Source organism: Dipteris shenzhenensis, chromosome 19, assembly GCF_047967505.1.
Source record: "Dipteris shenzhenensis isolate YYH24624 ecotype China chromosome 19, Dip_SZ_1.0, whole genome shotgun sequence".
In the NCBI taxonomy this organism is placed as follows: Eukaryota; Viridiplantae; Streptophyta; class Polypodiopsida; order Gleicheniales; family Dipteridaceae; genus Dipteris; species Dipteris shenzhenensis.
In genome coordinates, this window is record NC_141614.1 from 14,097,926 (window position 1) to 14,117,000 (window position 19,075).

Genomic DNA, 19,075 nt, shown 5'->3' on the forward strand with positions numbered 1-19,075 from the left:
GTGCATGACTGAGAATTGTCTATGCAAAATGCATTTGGAATTGGGGCTGCAAGTCTTGGAGGAATTGCTTAGAACCTTCATTTTCCAGGGAGATGGGAAAAAAGTAGTAAAGAGAAGTTGGTGCCCATGACCAAGGTCGTTTATCTGATATCTTTAACAGCACTTCTGTGGCTATTTGGGCATGGTAATTCTGGCGAGTGAAAGGAGCATAGGCAATGATGATCTGGCAGAGCAGCTTAAATGCTCAGATGCACAATAGCAAGTACGGAGAACCATGGGGATTTGAGCTCCGAGATGGCACGAGCATTAAAGCAAACGGGAAACCTATGAATTTGAGACCTTTAGTTCTGAAAAAACAAGATGGCATGTTACAAGGGTAAAGGGGACCCACTCAATCTAGAAAGTTCTGACCTCCATACACTCCCTATTAAAGCATGGCTCAGACTAGAGGCCTTGCCTTGCCTTTGCTATGTACTCAGTCATTGTGTTGAGAAAGTTCTTTTTGTGTGCAATGCTCTGCCAATTGCTGATGTGACAGCCTGCCACTTGGCAGCCGTTCTCAGGTGTTGATTAGCTAGCAGCCTATAGGGGGATGTTCTGGCTATGTGTGGTGCTTGTGGATTGCTCCATAGTGTGGCCACAGCTGCCACAAGCTGCTCCAATGCTTGGCCAACTGAGAAACTGTGCATCCTAACAATATAGGCAGTGAACATCCCAATGAGCAGGTCTCATAAACAGGTGAGTAAGCAAACCCTAGCTAGACTAAAGTAGCTTGTCACATCATTGTGGAAGGATGCATGTCATAAGGCAGGTGATTGAGCCGTAATGATGAGGATTCTCTAAAGCCTCTGCAAATTGCCATTGAAGTATTAGGGGAGTTGATTGGATCCAAGAGACGCCTAGTTGTTATTGTTTATAGAAATGCACATCATGAGTCTAGGTGACCAAGCTTGTTACTTGTGTGGTAGGAGCCTTAGCTGCTGAAGCCTTAAAATCAAACAGAAAAGAAGCCTTAGGCTAGAATGTGTGCAGACGCACGAGGGGTGGACATTGGTTGTTGAGAAGATGCTTGAAGAGGGGGATCACAAAATCTTATGAAAAATGGAAGGACTGAAGGTTGTTGGTTTTAGCATGCCAACATCACTTGCAAGTGATTAGTTTTGGGAGTTAGACAGAGATTGTTCGAATTGTGTAAAGGAGTGTTGATAAAAAGGCCGAAAGTGGTTGCGTGTGAAGGGGGAAACTCGTTTTAGTCATTGACAGGTTAGGATCAATGAGCTAGGGAATATTTCGAGGATTCAAAAGGCTCACATGGGTGGTTGGGCTATATAATCTAGGCCCAAAGGATGACTGTTTGTTTTAATGTAATGAACTCCCAACCTACATGTTCTAGACCACGGGCCATAGAGGAGGACTCAGCCCAGTATCTCATTCTCCAAACTAGTCACCTTGAAATACAATGCATGGCCACCTCTCCAAGCCACTTTTGGAGCAAATCCTACTTGTCACAGTTGATGAGTCTATTCAGCATTGCCTCTAGGTGTGGAGGATAATTTGAGTTGGGATTGACTTATGGGAAAATTTTGTTCCTCCATCTTTTTCATCCCTTTGGGTTTGGTGGTGTGGCCCTCTTTGGGCCTCATGTATTTTATAAGAGTCTGGTCTTTTTTTGGGCTATCTCGTTTAGCATCATTTTGTAGAGTGTTGTTTACTTGACACTATTCTTGCCTCTCAGTACAGACCTGCACATGCATTGGTGGATGAGTTTGGAGGTTATTGCGAGCATTACTGCCTGAACCCCAGGTTATTGAGGTGTCATGGTGCCCTGCTGGCACTCATGCGACATTAGCATGGTGTCAGATCACATTTTTTGTAAGTGGGCTACTTGCCCTTATTTAGCACAATGCACAGCTCATGAGATACCATAGCACGCTGGTCATATATGCTCGCTTCCTAATCTGCTATTGGGCCGATTTCAAATCTGTTGGAGGGTATAATGCATGTGCTTGGGCCATCTATTACATCATCTTGGCGCACACGTGCCACTGACATATTAAAGCATGCAGCTAAGCTGTCAAGCAATCTTACCTCCAATCTGTTGAAGGGCATAAGCTATGCCTAGGCCATGTACACTGTATTATCGTGGCCAATCTGCTCATGAACTGAACCTCGATTAGTGTAAGAATGGCCAACTCAGATCAAGAGGGGACTCCCATAGGGCCAACAGGTGCTCCTGCTGCTAGAGCTGCTCGCTCGTGCTTAGCAAGCTCTCTATCAGCTCATGAATGATGAGCTCTCTATCTGCCATTGAGCCATGCAAGGCAGCATACATAGTAGCACAAATTGGGCAGCATGTTCTCGAGCAGCAGTTATGGTTACAAATTGAGTCCTGCTCGTTGACTTGAATAAAATTCTTTTATCGGTTGTGTGGATGCATATGGATAAGGCGCTTGCAAACGTAATCTTGTGTAGAGATATATTTTTTTTCTGCAATTAGGCATTTTTTTCTTGTGCTGATCTATTTTGATAAGCAGCAGATATATCCATGGCCCAAGCCATTTCGGGCCTTGTTTCTCAGGGTTTATGTTCATATAGGACTGGTTCTCAACGTTCTCTAATTTGTAGGGGCTAGCTTGGTCCTTCAAGTTGATCATGGCCTGTTCCTTGAACAACGTGCTATCTGTTGCCAGGAAATCGGTTTTCGTTGTGATCATGTTCAAGGGGAATGCCGGGGGAAGTTTGCTTGCCATCTTGATTGCTTTGCATGGGTAAAGCGTGACAGTTACTTACCTCAAGGTAGCCAGGGCCTGAAGGTAATACAAATGCGCCTCTGTGTAATCTCATACACTAAAAGATGAAGCTCACAGAACCTTCCCAATCTTGTACAGAGGGCTTACTCACCATTAGTTTGCAGGCTGTGACAAAAGCCAAGCTTGGCTACGACCCTTTAGAGGTGAATCCAGAGGATATGGTTCGATTTGCCATGGAACAGCCACAGGTGTGATCCACAGCAGTATCATAGCTCATGAATGACAGTCCGTAAAGCTCCAATTTCCACGCTCAGCTTATTAGTGCATTGGTATTTGTTGTGCAGACTATGGCTTCATACTCAGTTTCTGATGCTGTGGCCACATATTTCTTGTACATGACTTATGTACATCCTTTCATTTTCTCTCTTGCAACAATCATACCAATGCCTCCTGATGAAGTATTGCGTAAGGGAAGTGGAACTTTGTGCGAAATGCTTCTTATGGTCCAGGTCAAGAGCACTTTCTCTTTAGTTTTAACTTTCACTGAAATGAATGAAGTACATAGTCGCATTGTCTGTGTTCTATCCGTAGGGTCTTCTCATTCTGTTTCTCGCTTTGGTTGCCTTCCAAAGTCATGGAAGTTTTCAATGTTTTGTAGAGCTTGTTAAATGATTCATTGTCTTCTGCAGGCTTTTAAAGCAAACATCATATGCCCAAATAAACATTTAGCAGAAAGTGAGAAGTTCTATAAGGGCAGACTTCTTGAAAGTGAAACATACATTGGGGGTCATGTTGAATGTCTGGAAAGTGGAGTGTTCCGTTCGGACCTGCCAACCAGATTTCGTCTCATACCAGAAGCTTATCAGGTCCCATAAACAACCATGTTAGCTGCATTTCTAAGTTGCAAAGTTTAATGTTTGAACTGAGTATCTGCTTTCACTAAAGTACATGCATGCAGGTGATTCAAAAGGTCACATTAATGAGTACTTTGAGTGATGATATCAGGATTGTGTTGCAAGTCTATTTGCAGTAGGTTTTTCTGCTAATTTGTGTTTTGGCCGGTCTGATTTATAGTTGGGATTTCCTCTTTTCCTTTTTTTACAGCAACTTGTCAATAATCTGGACAGAGATTTGCATTATGCGATTGAAGTAGAGGGAAAGATGGCATTTGACTCAGTGGTAAATTATGAGGAGGTTAAGCAGGACATACAAAAGCAGGTACTGTCTGGCATCGCAGAGCCAATTCCAACAACTTTAAATGTTGTTCTAGTTTGATTTAATGCTGGGCTCCTAGTGACTTGAAGTCAAGGGCTAAGAAGGCGCCTTCATTATAAGTTGGCTCACCTCGTCTCATTTGGCAATTTTGAAGCATCTTTAGTAATTGCAGCTGATAGCTCTCTGTTTGAGTTTGGGGCCATCAACACTGTGTGTGGCATAAAGTAATTTGTGTCCCTCAAGAACTTGTGTGTTTTCATCATGACATTTTTTGGGCCATCCAATGGGTATAAAGCTGTGAGTATTCCGGATGATGTACCTGTAGCAGTAAGAAGTTGTGGCTAGTGCCTCTATGTTTGTTTGGAAAAGTATCCTCAATTCGATTTCAAAGGAACAAACTACAATAAAGATGAAGACTGAAATTTTATCCCCGTCCTCCATGGTATGAATGAACTGGGATCACTTACGATTCTATTTAGCCCCATCAAAACATTAAGAAGTAAAAAACTCACTAGAATGTATAAGTCTATGTAATGCTGTTTTGTTTCTTTAGGTGTTCCCCCCCTTTGACTTTCTATATATTTTTAAAACAAAGTGATCTTTGACTTCGAGTGTTTTCCCCATGCGCATGTGGGTTGTGATTTCAAAGGGCTGAATGATTTTTTGATTGAACCAAGCATACTCATAAGTTATTTATGCTCGAATTGTAGTGAGAAATCTTGTCATCCTAATGTGTAGTTTTGGTAGCTGATGTAAAAGAACTAAGGGTTGATCTTTTTGGTGAATATGAGAACCGTAGAAAAAATTTACACAGCTGTGAAAAGTTGGAGGGATAAAGACATTCTCTGTTCTTGACAACTTTGACAAGTCCCATTAGAGGGCTAAAAGTTGGTCTATGTTGTCATGAGTTGACCGGCCTCTGGAACATGTGATCTGAAACGCAGTAAACATCAAAACCATACAAGGGTAGAAATGATGAAAACCCAGATGAGAGTAGAAACAATGGCTCTTACCAGTACCAGTCCTGTTTTGATCGTGATATGTGCTTCTCTATTGTAGAAATACTTATTCATCAATTGAAAATTATGATGATGATGATACATACCTCTCGGTTTGAAATTGCTGCTTTTAATCATTCTTTGAGCATGGGGACGTCGTTCTAGGCACATAGAGAAGTGTCCCAACTCCAGTTGGGGCTAGAACTAGGATTAAGTTGGATCTTAGATATCTAGTACCTTGACATTCCTTTGGTAGCAGCTATGTAGTGTAAAAGAAACCCTATTTGTGTGGCTATACATGTCTTCGTCCCTTCATCGTCGTAGGGATATCACCAGTATTTAATCAGGTTTGTTTTGCAATGTTGGTGCAGTACGTGCTTGCTGGGCTGATTTTCAAAACAATTTCTAGGCTGAAGGAACTTGCTTGCTAGGCTGAAGAAACTTGTCTCAATGTGTTAATTTCAAATTACTATGTTGTACTTGATAATCCTTCTCGACACATCCATTTTTGACTTTCCTGTCTTGGCTCGAGAAAGGGTCATTAAGATCGGTTGCCTCGGCAAACTATGGAACATTGTTGGACGAAATGTTAAATTTTGTTCAATGGGAGAATGAGCATTGGCATTTGGTTAGCTAGATTTGTTTGCTCCTCTCCTCAAAAAGATATTTTCAAACTGCAATGGGGATTTCTTGCGAATTCAAGCAAAATATTAGAAAACTGGCTTATTTTCATTTGTAAATATGTACAAAGTTTTAATCTGCCCCTATTCAGATTTGATTTTTGCTTGTGATTATGGATGCTAAGGATATTATCTTGTTTTTTTTCTTTCGTGTGATGGACCATTGAGGCCTTGTGACGAAATTCTTAAAAAGAGCAGCATCAAATATTACTATGCTCTATCTTTGCCTTTGCATTTACATGAATCAAGTCGTATCATGAAAGTGGCTTATTGTTCTTCATGGTTGCTTTGCTTACAAAGATTTATGTTTTGCTTCATATGTGGCCATCATTCCATGTTTGCAGCTAGAGTATCTCCGCGATCTGCCAAATAGGGAAGAATGCCCATTGATTTATCACTTGGATGTTGCAGCCATGTATCCAAATATCATTCTTACAAATCGTCTTCAGGTAATTCAATGTAGATCGCAATTTTGTGAACATTTTGGACAATGAATATATTTGAAGGGTTATAATGACAAAAGATATTCATATAGTAGCAAATTTTACTTTATGAGTTTTTCTATTTTAAGGCCACATTAAACAGTAATATTTCCAAACTTGGCTGGCTTACGAAGCTCTCATGGCAAACGTATTTTGTAAGGGCATATCTATATTCTTCGTTTTTCCTCAAATAAATGTTGAGCACGAAGGACTTTTTGTGTGTATAGATATTCCCTTCGAAAGATCTTTGGTCATTATCTGCATGCAAGGTTACATAATCATCTACTGAAACGAATGTTGTGAGCCTGACACACCTTTTGTCTCACAATTGCATGTCGCATTTGTGATGAGCTTCTCTCTTGTGACTTTGCTGCTTTGCTGCTCATCTTGATGTGATGATCCTATCTTTGCCGTGCCTCAAGGCTGCACTTCTCCTATGCTTCTTGCACCTCTTACACACATTTTCTCCTCCAAGCTCCCTTCTTGTTGCCAACATTTTCCACCTTTAGAGCCCTCCATGCCCCCTCTTTTACTCCTCAAGGCTTGCTTACCTTGCCTTTCTTTGTGGTCTCTTTGTTCGAAACATGCCTCTGCCTACCTATTGCTGCTGCTATACCACCTGCAGAACCTTGTGTACCCATTGTACCAACAGCTCCTACTGCCATACAACCTATAGTACCTGCTCACGTATTTGCACAGCCCCCTAGTACTTGACCTTTTACTAGAATGCTGCCAATGTGGGAACATGCCCAAACTCATCAGTGCAATTTCAATCTCATGATAGTCGCTTTTTTTTGCTACCCACATGGCAGTCTTTCTATTACCTACATTTCTACAAGCATCAAGCCCCTTTGCACTCCTCATTTGAGGGCTTCTAGGTGGGGTATTGACCCCATTTCTCCGACACCCCCTCTAATGACACACTGTGGCCCAACTCCAATATGTCAAAGAGCTGCTCCATCAGCTCCTTTGCAGAAGCCCTTGGGAACATGTAAAGAATATCTTCTTGATCTGGTCCTGAATCCCACACCTCCAGTATCCCCAAGAACTTCTCTGCATCGATGTTGAACAACGGTGAACACTGATCCATTCCCTGGCCCAAGTCATGAACACTCCGGTCTCTTCAATAACCCAACACCAACAGCACTATCCAGTCATCCACCTCATAAGATAGACCAACCAAATCCTACAAGGTACCAAAGATCATTGGTGTGTTTCAGCCCAACATCCCGCTAGCGCCATCCGCATTTTGGTCCATGATTCCTCACATAGCTAGGGGCCTTGTAGACCATCAGTTTTAACAAGGATGCATGTTTTGATGTGGAGGCATTAACATTGGCATGGAGTGCTGACAGTTGTCACATACTTTTTGATGGATGGAGCGACTTTTAAAACAAGGCATAGTAAGAGTTTGATGTCTTGTTTTATTTGGTTTCATGCAGTTACTGATGTATTAGTGTGTGGTCTTAATGTAATTGGATAATTTATAAATGATCCTCAGAATTCTATCATTGAGGAGGTTGGGGCATTGAATGGGATGTATGTGAACATATATATAATGCAATCTAGCTATAGATTTATAGAATATTTGTTAAGGCTAAAGCACCTTGCAGTCTTTGCACCCCTTTGGTACAATACTTAGATATGATGATGGAGGCTATGGACAAGCATGTCTGTGTTGCTAGGATTTTGTAGAAGCCACATAGTGCATTTCCTTTATCAACATTCAATAGTGATGCTGTTGATTGTAGATTCATGAAGAATATGGGAGTACCTTTGCACCATTTGGACTTGCACACCCTACTTATTGTACTTGATGATATGGCATATTTGAAAGTTTCCATGGCTGCCTTAATTTGTTGAGCGGGCCATGTACTTCATTGCATACATCATTGAAAGATGCAAGGCTTCATACATGTTTGTGATTATATGTCATTGTGACTTCGTGAAGCTGTTAAAGTTAAAGGCGTAGTGATATTCCTTGCCCCTTCTAGATATGTCACATGAATGATTGGCTTCAAATTCAATTGCTTTGAGTCTTTAGTGACAAATCTTGCTCATTGACAATCATTCTCAAAGAACGCATACCGTCACCACCCCCTATTCATGTAAGCATGGTCTTCAACATCTTTAGGCATGCTAATTTAATATGAATTGTTCGAACTGCAAGGTGCATTTTCTAGCTCTTGCATAGACCGAAGTTTGACATTGGATGGCGCTATGGCACTTAAAGCTTTTGGAGTGTAAAAGAAGAGCATGCATAAAGCTCGCCTCAACAACTTGATATTTCATTACGCTTATATTAGCCTCCTAATCAATTAGGTTGGAGCAGTAAAATGTAGACAATGCAACAATCTCCAAGTGTTGTCAAGAATCACAATGATAGATTTCTTTATGGGGCAAATAACCACTTATGAATTTCACAACCAAAAGGCAAAAGTTTTCTAAGAACGGAGCATAATTGTGCCAATTAGAATCAAATTTATTTTGGAAATAAAGAGTGAGATCTACTAAAATGGTGACTTAAAACAAAGTGTAGCCAAGACTCATATATTAGAGACCTACAATCTTTGTGTACATTGCCCTTTTTGAAATAGGGCCATCATTTTATCTTTTTGCCAATAGGAACCACAATAAGAGCTGATGTTTAATGCGTGAAGCTTTGCATCCATTTCTCAAGCCTATACCAGAGAACTTGCGACACAAGCATCTTTATGATGCTCCCTCTATCATTAGGATATGTGCCCGATTTGTGAGGACACATGCAACATACAAAGGGTAAGTAGGGCTGCCATGTGGGTTCAAGAAGGTGCCACATGGGGAGATTTGAGAGAGGGGAAAGAAAGAAAGAAAGAAAGATGTATTAATATCTGCAAAAGGCCTCATGGACCTATGCGGCAAAGTACAAGGCACAAAAAGATGACCTACATCTGGATAACCGGGGAGTGCATGGGTGTAGCAACTCCTTACAGGCATAGCTACATACTAGTACTATAATAAGATGACCTTTATTACATTCCTTTAAGATTGAGAGTCTTTAGGCTTAGATTTGAAATTCTGAATCAATGCTTGTCCATCTATGTAACCGCCCACTTGCTTGCTTTCCTGGCTTCTTTTACTTCATTGAGTTCAATGGTTCTTTTTTAAAGCTGCTTTGGAGTGAGCTCCTTTGATATCCAAATCCATGTGCCTCTTTTTAAAGTTGGGTTGGAGTGAGCTGATATCCATATCTGTGTGCCCTTCAAGTAGTGGTTTTGTCTAAGAATCTTCACCCTTGCTACCCTATCTCAGAAGTAGACTTGTGCTTGTGTTCCCTTTTGAGTGATATTCTATATTTCATTTTCATCCCAATTAACCTGTGGTAGTTTCTCTTTGAGACATGTGATTTTATCATCTGTGTCCTCCCTCGCCAAAACAGTGTCCGACCCTCCCCTTACGTGTAGAATGTGTCTATTATTTGCTCTAGTTTCCTGCTATTTTACTTACGTGTAAAGATCAGCTTTGCTGAGATCAACAAACATGTTTCATTGTGTGGTAATCATTTCTCGGACCGTAGACATGAGCTGTGGTGCTGGTTTACAATTGTTTAATAGTTCTTTCATAACTTCCCTCTTTTCATTGCTGTTTACATCTTGCACTTTCATTTCCAAAGCTGCAGGTTGAAGCTTGAGCTCTCATACTTCCTATTGTGAATAATAAATCTGTTCTTGCGGCCCCAAAATGACTCTGATATGGCTTTGCATAGGGGGTTATCAGCTCCCATGGCTTAGTAAGAGATCTTGCTGGCTGGGGTCAAGGTGGCAAATGATATCATTTTTGGAACACATCGTGACCTGCATTAGCTGGATACCCCTTTGCTGAAACTAACCACCGAGTTGGGTTGGGGTTCAGCCCTGCTATGAACTGTTGTCAGCTGTTACAGATGGACCTGTGACCCGATTTACGAAGTGAGGCTGTTGCTTACAGGCATCGCCTGACCTACGACGTAGATCTGTGTGCAGAAAACGCGAGCGTGGCTTGGAGTTGGAGCTTGCTGGCCACGAAGTTGAAGTGGCATGGTGAAGCTGAAGTGACGCTGAGAGGGCAACCATATGGCTGCTTCTGTACAGCACTATGCTGAGCTTGAAAGGCAGCCATGTGGGCAGCATAATAGGTTGCACATAGGTTGTAGATGTGGCCCAACCACATGGGCTTTGTGACCTAGACATGGGATGGAATGGGCCAGCCATGAGGGTTGGCATGCTCTGTAAAGGAGGCTGAATCGGCTGAATAGTGGGCCCTTATAGGCTTGCATGTGGTCTGCAAATAGCAGGTTAGTGGGCTAGATCGGTTTGGCTAGAGGTCAAACCCAATCGGATTCTAGAGGGATGGCCTACCATCTAGGGGCAGCCCTAGGAGCATGTCGGGGGTCTAGAAAGCCTTAGTCAGCCTCTTAAAAAAGCAAGACAGCCAGTTTGGAGGTGCTATAAATAGGGGCCATAGGGCCCTTATACTCCCAACTAGAGCAAGCCACTGAAACCCCAGGAGAGGCATGGTATAGCAAGAAGAGAGATGATCAGTAGGAGCAACAAGTGCCCTTAGTTTTTGGGTTCAGAGTATAGCAGCACTTTCTATAGGTGTGAGGTATATAGAGTGTGCATGGATATGTGTATTTGGAGCATTATCTATACATAGTATTTTGGCTATTTCCTTAAGCACACATCCTCTTTCAGATTTGTGTGTGTTCTTTGAGAATATTTGTGGGGACACATCATGAGTAGTGTGACCTTGAGTGTTGGATGATTTTGACATTATTATGTTGCCGGGTTTAGGTTGTGGCAAGATAGCCTTTACTCTAACATGGTATGAGAGCTCAGTCTGGTTCATGTTTAGAGATTTTGACATGGTATTAGAGCCCTGCTATGCATGATGGAGTTTTGTGAGATTCAAACTGCACTATGTTGTTTTTAGAGGATGAGTTTGGGAATGTTCCTGAGTTCATCTAGGTACATGGTATTAGAGCCCATAGGAATAGGACTTTTGAAGGGAAAATGTGTCCAACAACTAGTCCTCCCTAACGGCCGCTCTTATATTTCATACTGAACTTGATGGAGCTTGCTCCAAAACAAATTCTATGCTTCCAAACATCCCAAAAGCTATATCAACCAGTATTTTGTAAAAACTACAGATAGTAAGAGTGTCTGTGTTTAAAATTGGTTCCAAAACGACCATGCTTTTATACTTATACCACCCTCCATAAGTTTTCCTTGAAATCAGGTGTGCCACCTGTCAAGTTTGTTGCAATGTGCTTTGTGGTTTGAAAACCCTTGCATTATGCCATGGCATCTTGATTGCCGATTCCAAGTTTTGGCGAGGCAGAATTGATGGATGGGACCAACTATTTGATCTGAATTCGGAGCCATGTTGTGGCAAGAGGACTATGGGAGATTACAAAGGAGTGGAGGTCAAGCTAGGGATCAAATGGATTTCACATGCAAGGTGGTGAAGGTTGCAGATCCAACGGATGTCAAAGATTCGGGCTCAAAGTTGTTGAGGCACTCTCCATTATTATTGAGATGATTGTAGACTTGGTGCTACTCCACATGAGGCTTGGAAGGTCTTGAAGCTTCTATTTAAGGCCAATAGTCCGGCATGGATTGTAATAGCAATTATTCATAGTGACAATGGATGAAAGAGCTTCTCTCAATAACCCTAGTGAAGGTGAAGGTTCGCAGAGATCAGTGGGCGACAATTGGTCAGAAGGTGGACATGCTCATGGTCTGTAGCTTCCAAGGAGCTTCAATTGAGGGAGCTGGCATGTATATTTGTTCGGGTGGAGGATGAAGACTTCCAGACAGATCAGGGCAGTCTGGGCCCTCAATGGGTCATTGGGAGCAGGCGTATGGATATATGGGTCATTGCCCCAATTGTGATTCCCAAATGAGGACATCGGGGTAGGATACTTCCAACAAGCAAAAGGTAAGATGGGCCTTCCATGTGGCATAAGGAGAAGGTGCCACGTGTGCAGTTTTGAGAGAGGAGAGGACAACCATATGGGTCGCAGCCCACACTATGCTGAGCATGATGGGTATTTGGACATTTATTGTGGTACGATAAGTAAATTTTATTGGATATCCGCGGCTTTGGAAGTACGTGTTTCAGCTCTCACGGTCCGAGTCGTTATCTGATTGTTCTCCTTTGTCCTAAGGCTATATCTCAAGGATTTTTATGAGTGGTGCCATAAGAGATTGCAAAGTCTTTTATTAAATATAGAAAGAAAATCAATTTTGCAGAAGGTCCCTTTTTGATGAGCCTCCAACTTGATAAAGATGTGCTTGAGATCAATGGCCCCACACATCTAGGAGAGACCACCTTTAGGATTTTTCTTTGGTATATTTAAAATCATTGAACACAGGATTGTACAACGCAGGGGAAGCTACCTGTCTGTCTAGTCTCTGGTCGTTATCGTCTTGAAGTTCCTGATCATGCTTAATCAGGAGAGACTGTCTCTCTCTCTCTCTCTCTCTCTCTCTCTCTCTCTCTCTCTCTCTTTGTCTCTCTCTGTCTCTGTCTCTGTCTGTCTGTCTGTCTGTCTGTCTGTCTCTCTTTATCTATAATAATGACTCAACACTAATTCTGTCAACGACCGGCGCGAAGTAAAGAGACCATAAAGGAGCTGATGCAACAATAGGCTTATCACAACTTCAAAGCTCACCCATTGAATGCGTGAGGGGTTAATAGTCCATGTTCTGCTACATACCACAGCGGCTAAAATGACACAGCATCCATAAGGTTACAGGACTGATTCTGAAGTCTCTTTTGAGATTAATGCACATGCTTTTCTGGAAAGGGAATCCTACCTGCTCAACTGACAGTAAATCCTCTTAAGGCTAGGTTCCTGTCAATATAATCATGATAGGTGGGTCTAGTAATCTAAGGTAGAGTCTGCACATGAAGTCTTTATCGACTGGCCCTTGTTGAAAGCTCTATTATAGCAAGGACATTGGTGGTTCTTGCTCTCCTAACTTGGAATAAGTGCATGTCTTTTAGATAAAGGTTGACCACCTAGATTGTAGAATCTCTTGTCCTTTCTGAAATTGAGGAACTCTAAAAGGTGCCATGATCAATGCAAAAAGAAAGGGTCAGAAAGTCCAAAAGAAAAGCTGATCTGAGGATTTGTTCAATTATGGTGAAGCGCAAGCATAAGGAAGAGATACTTTGTATCACATGTGTGGGGAAATTTGCCCTTATATTTTTTATAACTTGTGAGGCTCTTGTATCTTATTTTCCAGCTACTATCTTCTAGAGATCTTTGCCAGCTCAGGAAAATGGTTGCATATGTGTAGGTGTTCTGTGATTGTAAAAGCTAATTTTCAGTGAAAGTATCTAGAGAGATATGAATTAGAAACATAATATTAGCTGCAATGTTTGTATAAGATGTTCTTGTGACTCCTGAAATTTCCTCCCTCACTCCTGCACTTGTCCCTGTCAGCCACCGTCGATTGTCTCTGATGATGTTTGTGCTGCATGCGACTTCAATCGTCCTGGGAAAACTTGCCTTCGCCATTTGGAATGGGTGTGGAGAGGGGAATCCTATATGGCAAAAAGAAGGTATTGATCGCTCTTTTTTTAGAGTGTACAGTTCTTTGGTTCTGCATGTTCTTAGTACATGAGGAGAGTCGAGACCATGTTTTTCTATAAAGATGTGGCTTGCTATGGTCTTTACTTTCCTCATGAGATAGTTTCTCTGCCGGTGATTGTAATTTCATTGTTTCTCCTCTGTAGTTTCTCTTCCAGTGATTGTAGTTTGAATGTTTCTCCTGCAGTGAATATTATCATCTGAAGAATCAGATTGAGTCTGAGCAGTTCACATCTGCAGATGGTCAGACATCGCACTATTTTCGGGACTTCCCGAAGGATGATCAACAAATAAAACTGAAAGATCGTTTAAAGAAATACTGTCAAAAGGTGCCGGCACCTCATAGAATTCGTTGCTATTCAAGCAGAGCTTACAATGCCGGTAAATTTAACAGTGCCTTCTTGCTTTGTCAGGTATACAAGAGAGTGCTTGACAAACCAACTGCAGAGCATCGGATCGCTAGCATCTGCATGCGGGAAAATCCTTTCTATGTTGATACAGTGCGCAGGTAGGCAATGTGTAGACTGTGTTATCATTTTTCTTTGTCAAGTTGCAAACATTTCACATAGGCTATGTGTGTGCTAACAGCTTCAGAGACAGACGATATGAGTACAAGGGTCTTAATAAAGTATGGAAAGGAAAGCTGGGTGAAGCAAAAGCCAGTGGTAACCTTGTGAAGATTCAAGAAGCTAAGGTCAGTATGGGCCCAAAAATTCTTTTCAATGCTGAAACACAATGATGAACACAAGCCAAACACAGGGAAAGAATTGTGCTTAAGGTGTGCCATATGAGATTTCTGAAATCCTGCTATCAGTTGTTAAGTTTATTGAATCTGTCTATGCAGGACATGGTTGTGCTGTATGATTCTTTACAGCTTGCACACAAGTGCATTCTTAACTCATTTTATGGCTATGTCATGCGCAAGTAAGCATGGCATTCTCAGTGTTCAGTTTTTCTCTTTGTAACATGGTTCGAAAACTTCCTTGATTTGAGGATTAGGCTCTGGTATTGATTTCAGCTATAGTTTTAATTTTAATTTTTTTTTGCAGAGGTGCACGCTGGTACTCCATGGAAATGGCAGGTGTTGTTACATATACTGGAGCCAAAATTATACAAAATGCTAGGGTTCTGGTAGAGCAGATTGGGAAGCCACTGGAACTAGATACAGATGGAATATGGTGTGCCCTTCCTGGCTCTTTTCCAGAAAATTTTGTGTTCAAGACAAAGTATGTGTTCCAACCTTTTCTGTACTGGACAGTTGCATTTTAATTTCATGTGTGTATCACCCACCCTTGACAGACTGTGGAGAACCACAGTAGCTGGTCCCTGTTGTGTAGGATAGAGTTGTTTTGATGGTTTGCAACCTTTTAGTTGATGACTGGCATAGGATAAAAATTCCACTTCACATTTTGGTTGTATGTTATCTTTGGCATTTTCTTGAACTTTGAAGCGACTTTGGTATGTATATATCTCAAGTACTAAATAGTTCTGAAACTGCCCATGTTCAGCTCAATTTGCTGTCAAGTAATTCTTCACAGTGGTCCATTCTCCGAACCCATCGTTTGCTGGAGAGCCCATGCGAGGCTAAGCCAATGGGCATAGTACTCTTCTAGATGTCATTGGTTTGCAATTAATGATTCTACTGAGGGTATTAGTAGGAAATACTATTTGATTTGCAGGGACTACTGGCAGCATGCTTGCGGTTTTTCCACAAGTGGCTTGAAAGTGAAGGTGTCCTTCACAGAACCCTCGCTTTAGTATATTGTCAAGGAGTGCTCCAGGATTTCTTTGCTGAGGTTACATTTCTTACGATTCTTGGGGTGCCTCAGGCAGTTACATAAATTTGTATTGCATGGCATTGCTCTTTTTCTTTGTTCACGAAGTTTGTCTCAGGCCATTTGATTGGTCAATTCTCCTTTTAGTATAAGAAGAGGATGCTATTTGTAGCAAAGCTCTTGTAGCTGATGTGGCTGGCCAGAGTTTTTCGTTGTCTAAGCCATGGTTGTTGAGTTGCAAAGACCCTTGGCTTTGTCCTTCTATTGCATGCAAACTTCATACACGATCAAAGTTTTACCTGGGTTGCTGAAGCTCAGCATTGCAGAAGCAACCTTAGGAGGGCGGCTAATAAGAGAAAATCATTCCTTGTGTGCATAAATCTTGCAAAGCAACCTAAAAAAGAAGACCTAGGTTACAAACAATAACATTTGGGGGGAGGGGTTGGGGTGGGCATAAATGCCAATTATTACCACATGCACCTATGGAGAAAAGGATATCATTATATCAAGTACATAGAAAATTCTCTCAATGATCATGGCCACTTTGGAGTTTTCTTGGCTAGTCCCTTATCCCTCTAAAAGAGTTAAAGGGGTTTGACCAAATAACTCTTAGGGGATCAGCTAATTTGAGTGCATCGAACTTTCACTTGTTACCATTCTATCAAACAGACCAACTGTTTCCACCTTCAGGTGGTGAAGATGACAAGGCAAGCTGATTTCGACATAGGCAGGTGACCATCTCTCTATGGACATGCTAGTCGTGAGCCATAGGAGCTCTCCAAGGTGAAGATCAGGGTCCTCTTGAAGAGACATGCTACCGTCCACTATAAAGACAGTAGAGGAAGCTCAAAGTGAATTGACATTGAAGTCTCAAATTCTCCTACCATGACTAGGGTCATTGTAGAGACAGTGTCAAGGGAGATTTCCTCAATGGGCATGTTCCCGGATTCATCTAGATAAAGTGCTGGTACCCAAATCGCTTGTAGCCAAATGCCACTTGGGATATTTCGATGAGAGAGTGTAGCCAAGAAATTTAGCGATCTTGATGAGGACTTTTGTTATCCTATTTGTTAGAACGTGAAGTCAAGTTGAGTGTGTTTTAGTGTGTTTTACTAGGAGTTCTAGTAGAGTCTTATGTGTGAGTCATAGTTACCAAAGAACGGGAACGTTTCGGGAACGTGGGGGGTCGGAATGGGAATGTATCGGGAAGAGGGAACGGTGAAACATGAATGGGAATGCCACGTCATCAAATCACATGGCAACATACCAAAATATACCAAATCACGGGGAAGAGGGAATGGGAACGCTACGTCATCAAATCACATGGCAACATACCAAAATATGCTAAGCTTTCCATTTCAGCTTTAGACTTTTACATACACAAAATCCTTAGAAAACTGAAATATATATCAATGCAAATTGCAATGTGCATTGTGCAATGGGCAATGTGCGTAAACTTTAAAGATTTAAGCAAGAGAATTGCAGATTATGATAGATCATAGAGGCTAGAGCATATAATATGCAAAATACAAGAAAAGGAGCTTGGAAGGTAGTGGAAGGGGCTGAGCCTTGAGGCCCGAGAGCTTAGAGGGAGGGCTTAGTGGGTTGAGAGGGGGCTGAGAGCTTAGAGAGGGGGCTGAGTGGGGTGAATGCTTGAGAAGAGGGACTAGTGGCTGAGTGGAAGGGGGTGGGTAGTGGTTGGAGAGGGCTTAAAGCCCCCCATCAACGCCATAACGGCGCTCCCGTACAGCCCTAAACCGGAATGCCAGAGACCCATCCCGAAACGTGTTCCGGTTGTGTTCCTGAAACGTGTGGGAACGTTTCGTAGGCGTTACCACTTTTGGGAATGCTCCCAGGCGTTCCCAGACGTTCTCACATGGCCATCCACCTGGGAATGGCGTTCTCACATTCCAGGAAGGCAGAACTATGGTGTGAGTGCCACGTGTCATATTGGGAGATATCCCATATACACTTTGGCATTCTAGTGGTGTCTATCCTATATATGATCGTACTTGTGTGGAGACAAGCTAGAGCGCTTATTTGGCAACAAAATTATCAATTTCAAAGTATTTCTCAGACATGAATTCTTTAAGCTCCATATGAAGCATGAAGATTCTCTTAATGCTCGTTTGAATCATATGGAATTCCTCATCATCGGACTTGCTACTTTGAAGGTCCCTATCGAGGAAGATGACGAAACCAGCCTTAACAATGTAAAGGGTGGTAGGATCCACTTACTTATAGCATACACAGTAAATTGATAAATAATTATGCACCTTAGATTAAATCACAAGGGAGCTAGAGCGCTCCTACTCAGGTACAAGGACACCGACAGGCAAACCAATCTTGCAAACTCCCTGTCTAGCCCACCTTGTAATTCCCTGCACAACTTTAAATTGTGAAATGGCATCCAATTACTAGACAACCTTGTGTCCTCAGCCAACCAAAGCATGCAACAGAGACTGCAAAAGCATTCACTGTTTGTGCCACACCTGCAATCGCACAACCAATTGCCCAACCAGCTAGACATGGTTGAACAACTACAACAAAGCCCTCAACAGCCAAACTTTGATGCAATCAATCCACTAAGCACTTCCAAACAAGTCGCCCTTATTTGTAGCCCTCCTGGCCATTGCCCAGCAGCCAAAACCAACTCTTCTTGGTGAGGAATCAATCTCAAACGCAATAACCAACCAGCAACCAGTCCGAGAATGACAAAAGCTAGCCTTCCTCTGCCCAGAATCCACATAAATCAGGTCACCTGGGCTGGAAAACCCCAGATCTTGCAAAGACAAGTTGATTCTGATCTGGCACAGCCCAAAAGCAACTTAGAAGAGGTCGCCCAAGCTTGGAAAGCTCCAAAACCAGCAGCAACAGCCCAAAAGCAACAAAAAACAAGTCGAAATCCTTGTAGAAGCTCTTGCTCAGCTCCAAAACAGCCCATAGCACTTGCAGCAGCCTGGAAGTAGAAAAAACGAACTGATCTAGAGGCTCTTGGCACAAAAACGAATTACATTTTTGAGCTTCTAGCAGCACAGGCAGCCCACCAACAGCCCACAGACTGACCTGGTAGTCAAAAATCAGCAAGGCGATGTGATAGAATAGCCCTGGAGCACTTTCCCAGCTTGTGACTTGCCTCTCCCTGTTCTTCTGTGGTCTAGAAAACAGCCCTCAAAGCAAATTTTGACTTTTTTGCTTGCTGTTGGCCTCCTGCATGCCAAACAGGTGTCTTGTGTTGATTTTAGAGTCCCGTGCCCAAAATAGCAATTTTTAATTGCACCACTCTTTTGGCCCCTTGTTGCACACTTTGGTCCATTCACAATTCCCAAGGGCCCACTTAGGGAATTTTAATTTCCCAAGTCCTGTCCCATGGCAGGACCCTCGTGCCTCAGAGGCTCAAGGTAGTCACGCGCAAATTACGGGAGTCGCAAATCAAAAGTCCCATAATTTCACGTCCTCGTGAATGACAGATGATCAGGTGGTTGTTCTCCTTTCCAGCATTGAGGATATTCAAGTTGCAGGTGCTTTCTTTGGTAGAGTAGTGTAACATGCAACGG

General features: G+C 42.2%; 1 protein-coding gene across 1 annotated transcript in view; it reads left to right on the forward strand.

Annotated features, from left to right (window-relative positions):
- Positions 1-19,075, forward strand: part of LOC147890124 (DNA polymerase epsilon catalytic subunit A-like) — a 67,116-nt gene that overhangs the window by 18,425 nt on the left and 29,616 nt on the right. Inside the window, exons 10-21 of the mRNA XM_087390102.1 lie at positions 2,691-2,813; positions 2,915-2,998; positions 3,095-3,259; positions 3,440-3,616; positions 3,855-3,968; positions 5,988-6,092; positions 13,597-13,715; positions 13,931-14,072; positions 14,157-14,251; positions 14,332-14,437; positions 14,588-14,667; positions 14,793-14,969. Of these exons, the coding sequence (XP_087246228.1) occupies positions 2,691-2,813; positions 2,915-2,998; positions 3,095-3,259; positions 3,440-3,616; positions 3,855-3,968; positions 5,988-6,092; positions 13,597-13,715; positions 13,931-14,072; positions 14,157-14,251; positions 14,332-14,437; positions 14,588-14,667; positions 14,793-14,969 (1,487 nt within the window). The remainder of the gene's footprint in view (positions 1-2,690; positions 2,814-2,914; positions 2,999-3,094; positions 3,260-3,439; positions 3,617-3,854; positions 3,969-5,987; positions 6,093-13,596; positions 13,716-13,930; positions 14,073-14,156; positions 14,252-14,331; positions 14,438-14,587; positions 14,668-14,792; positions 14,970-19,075) is intronic.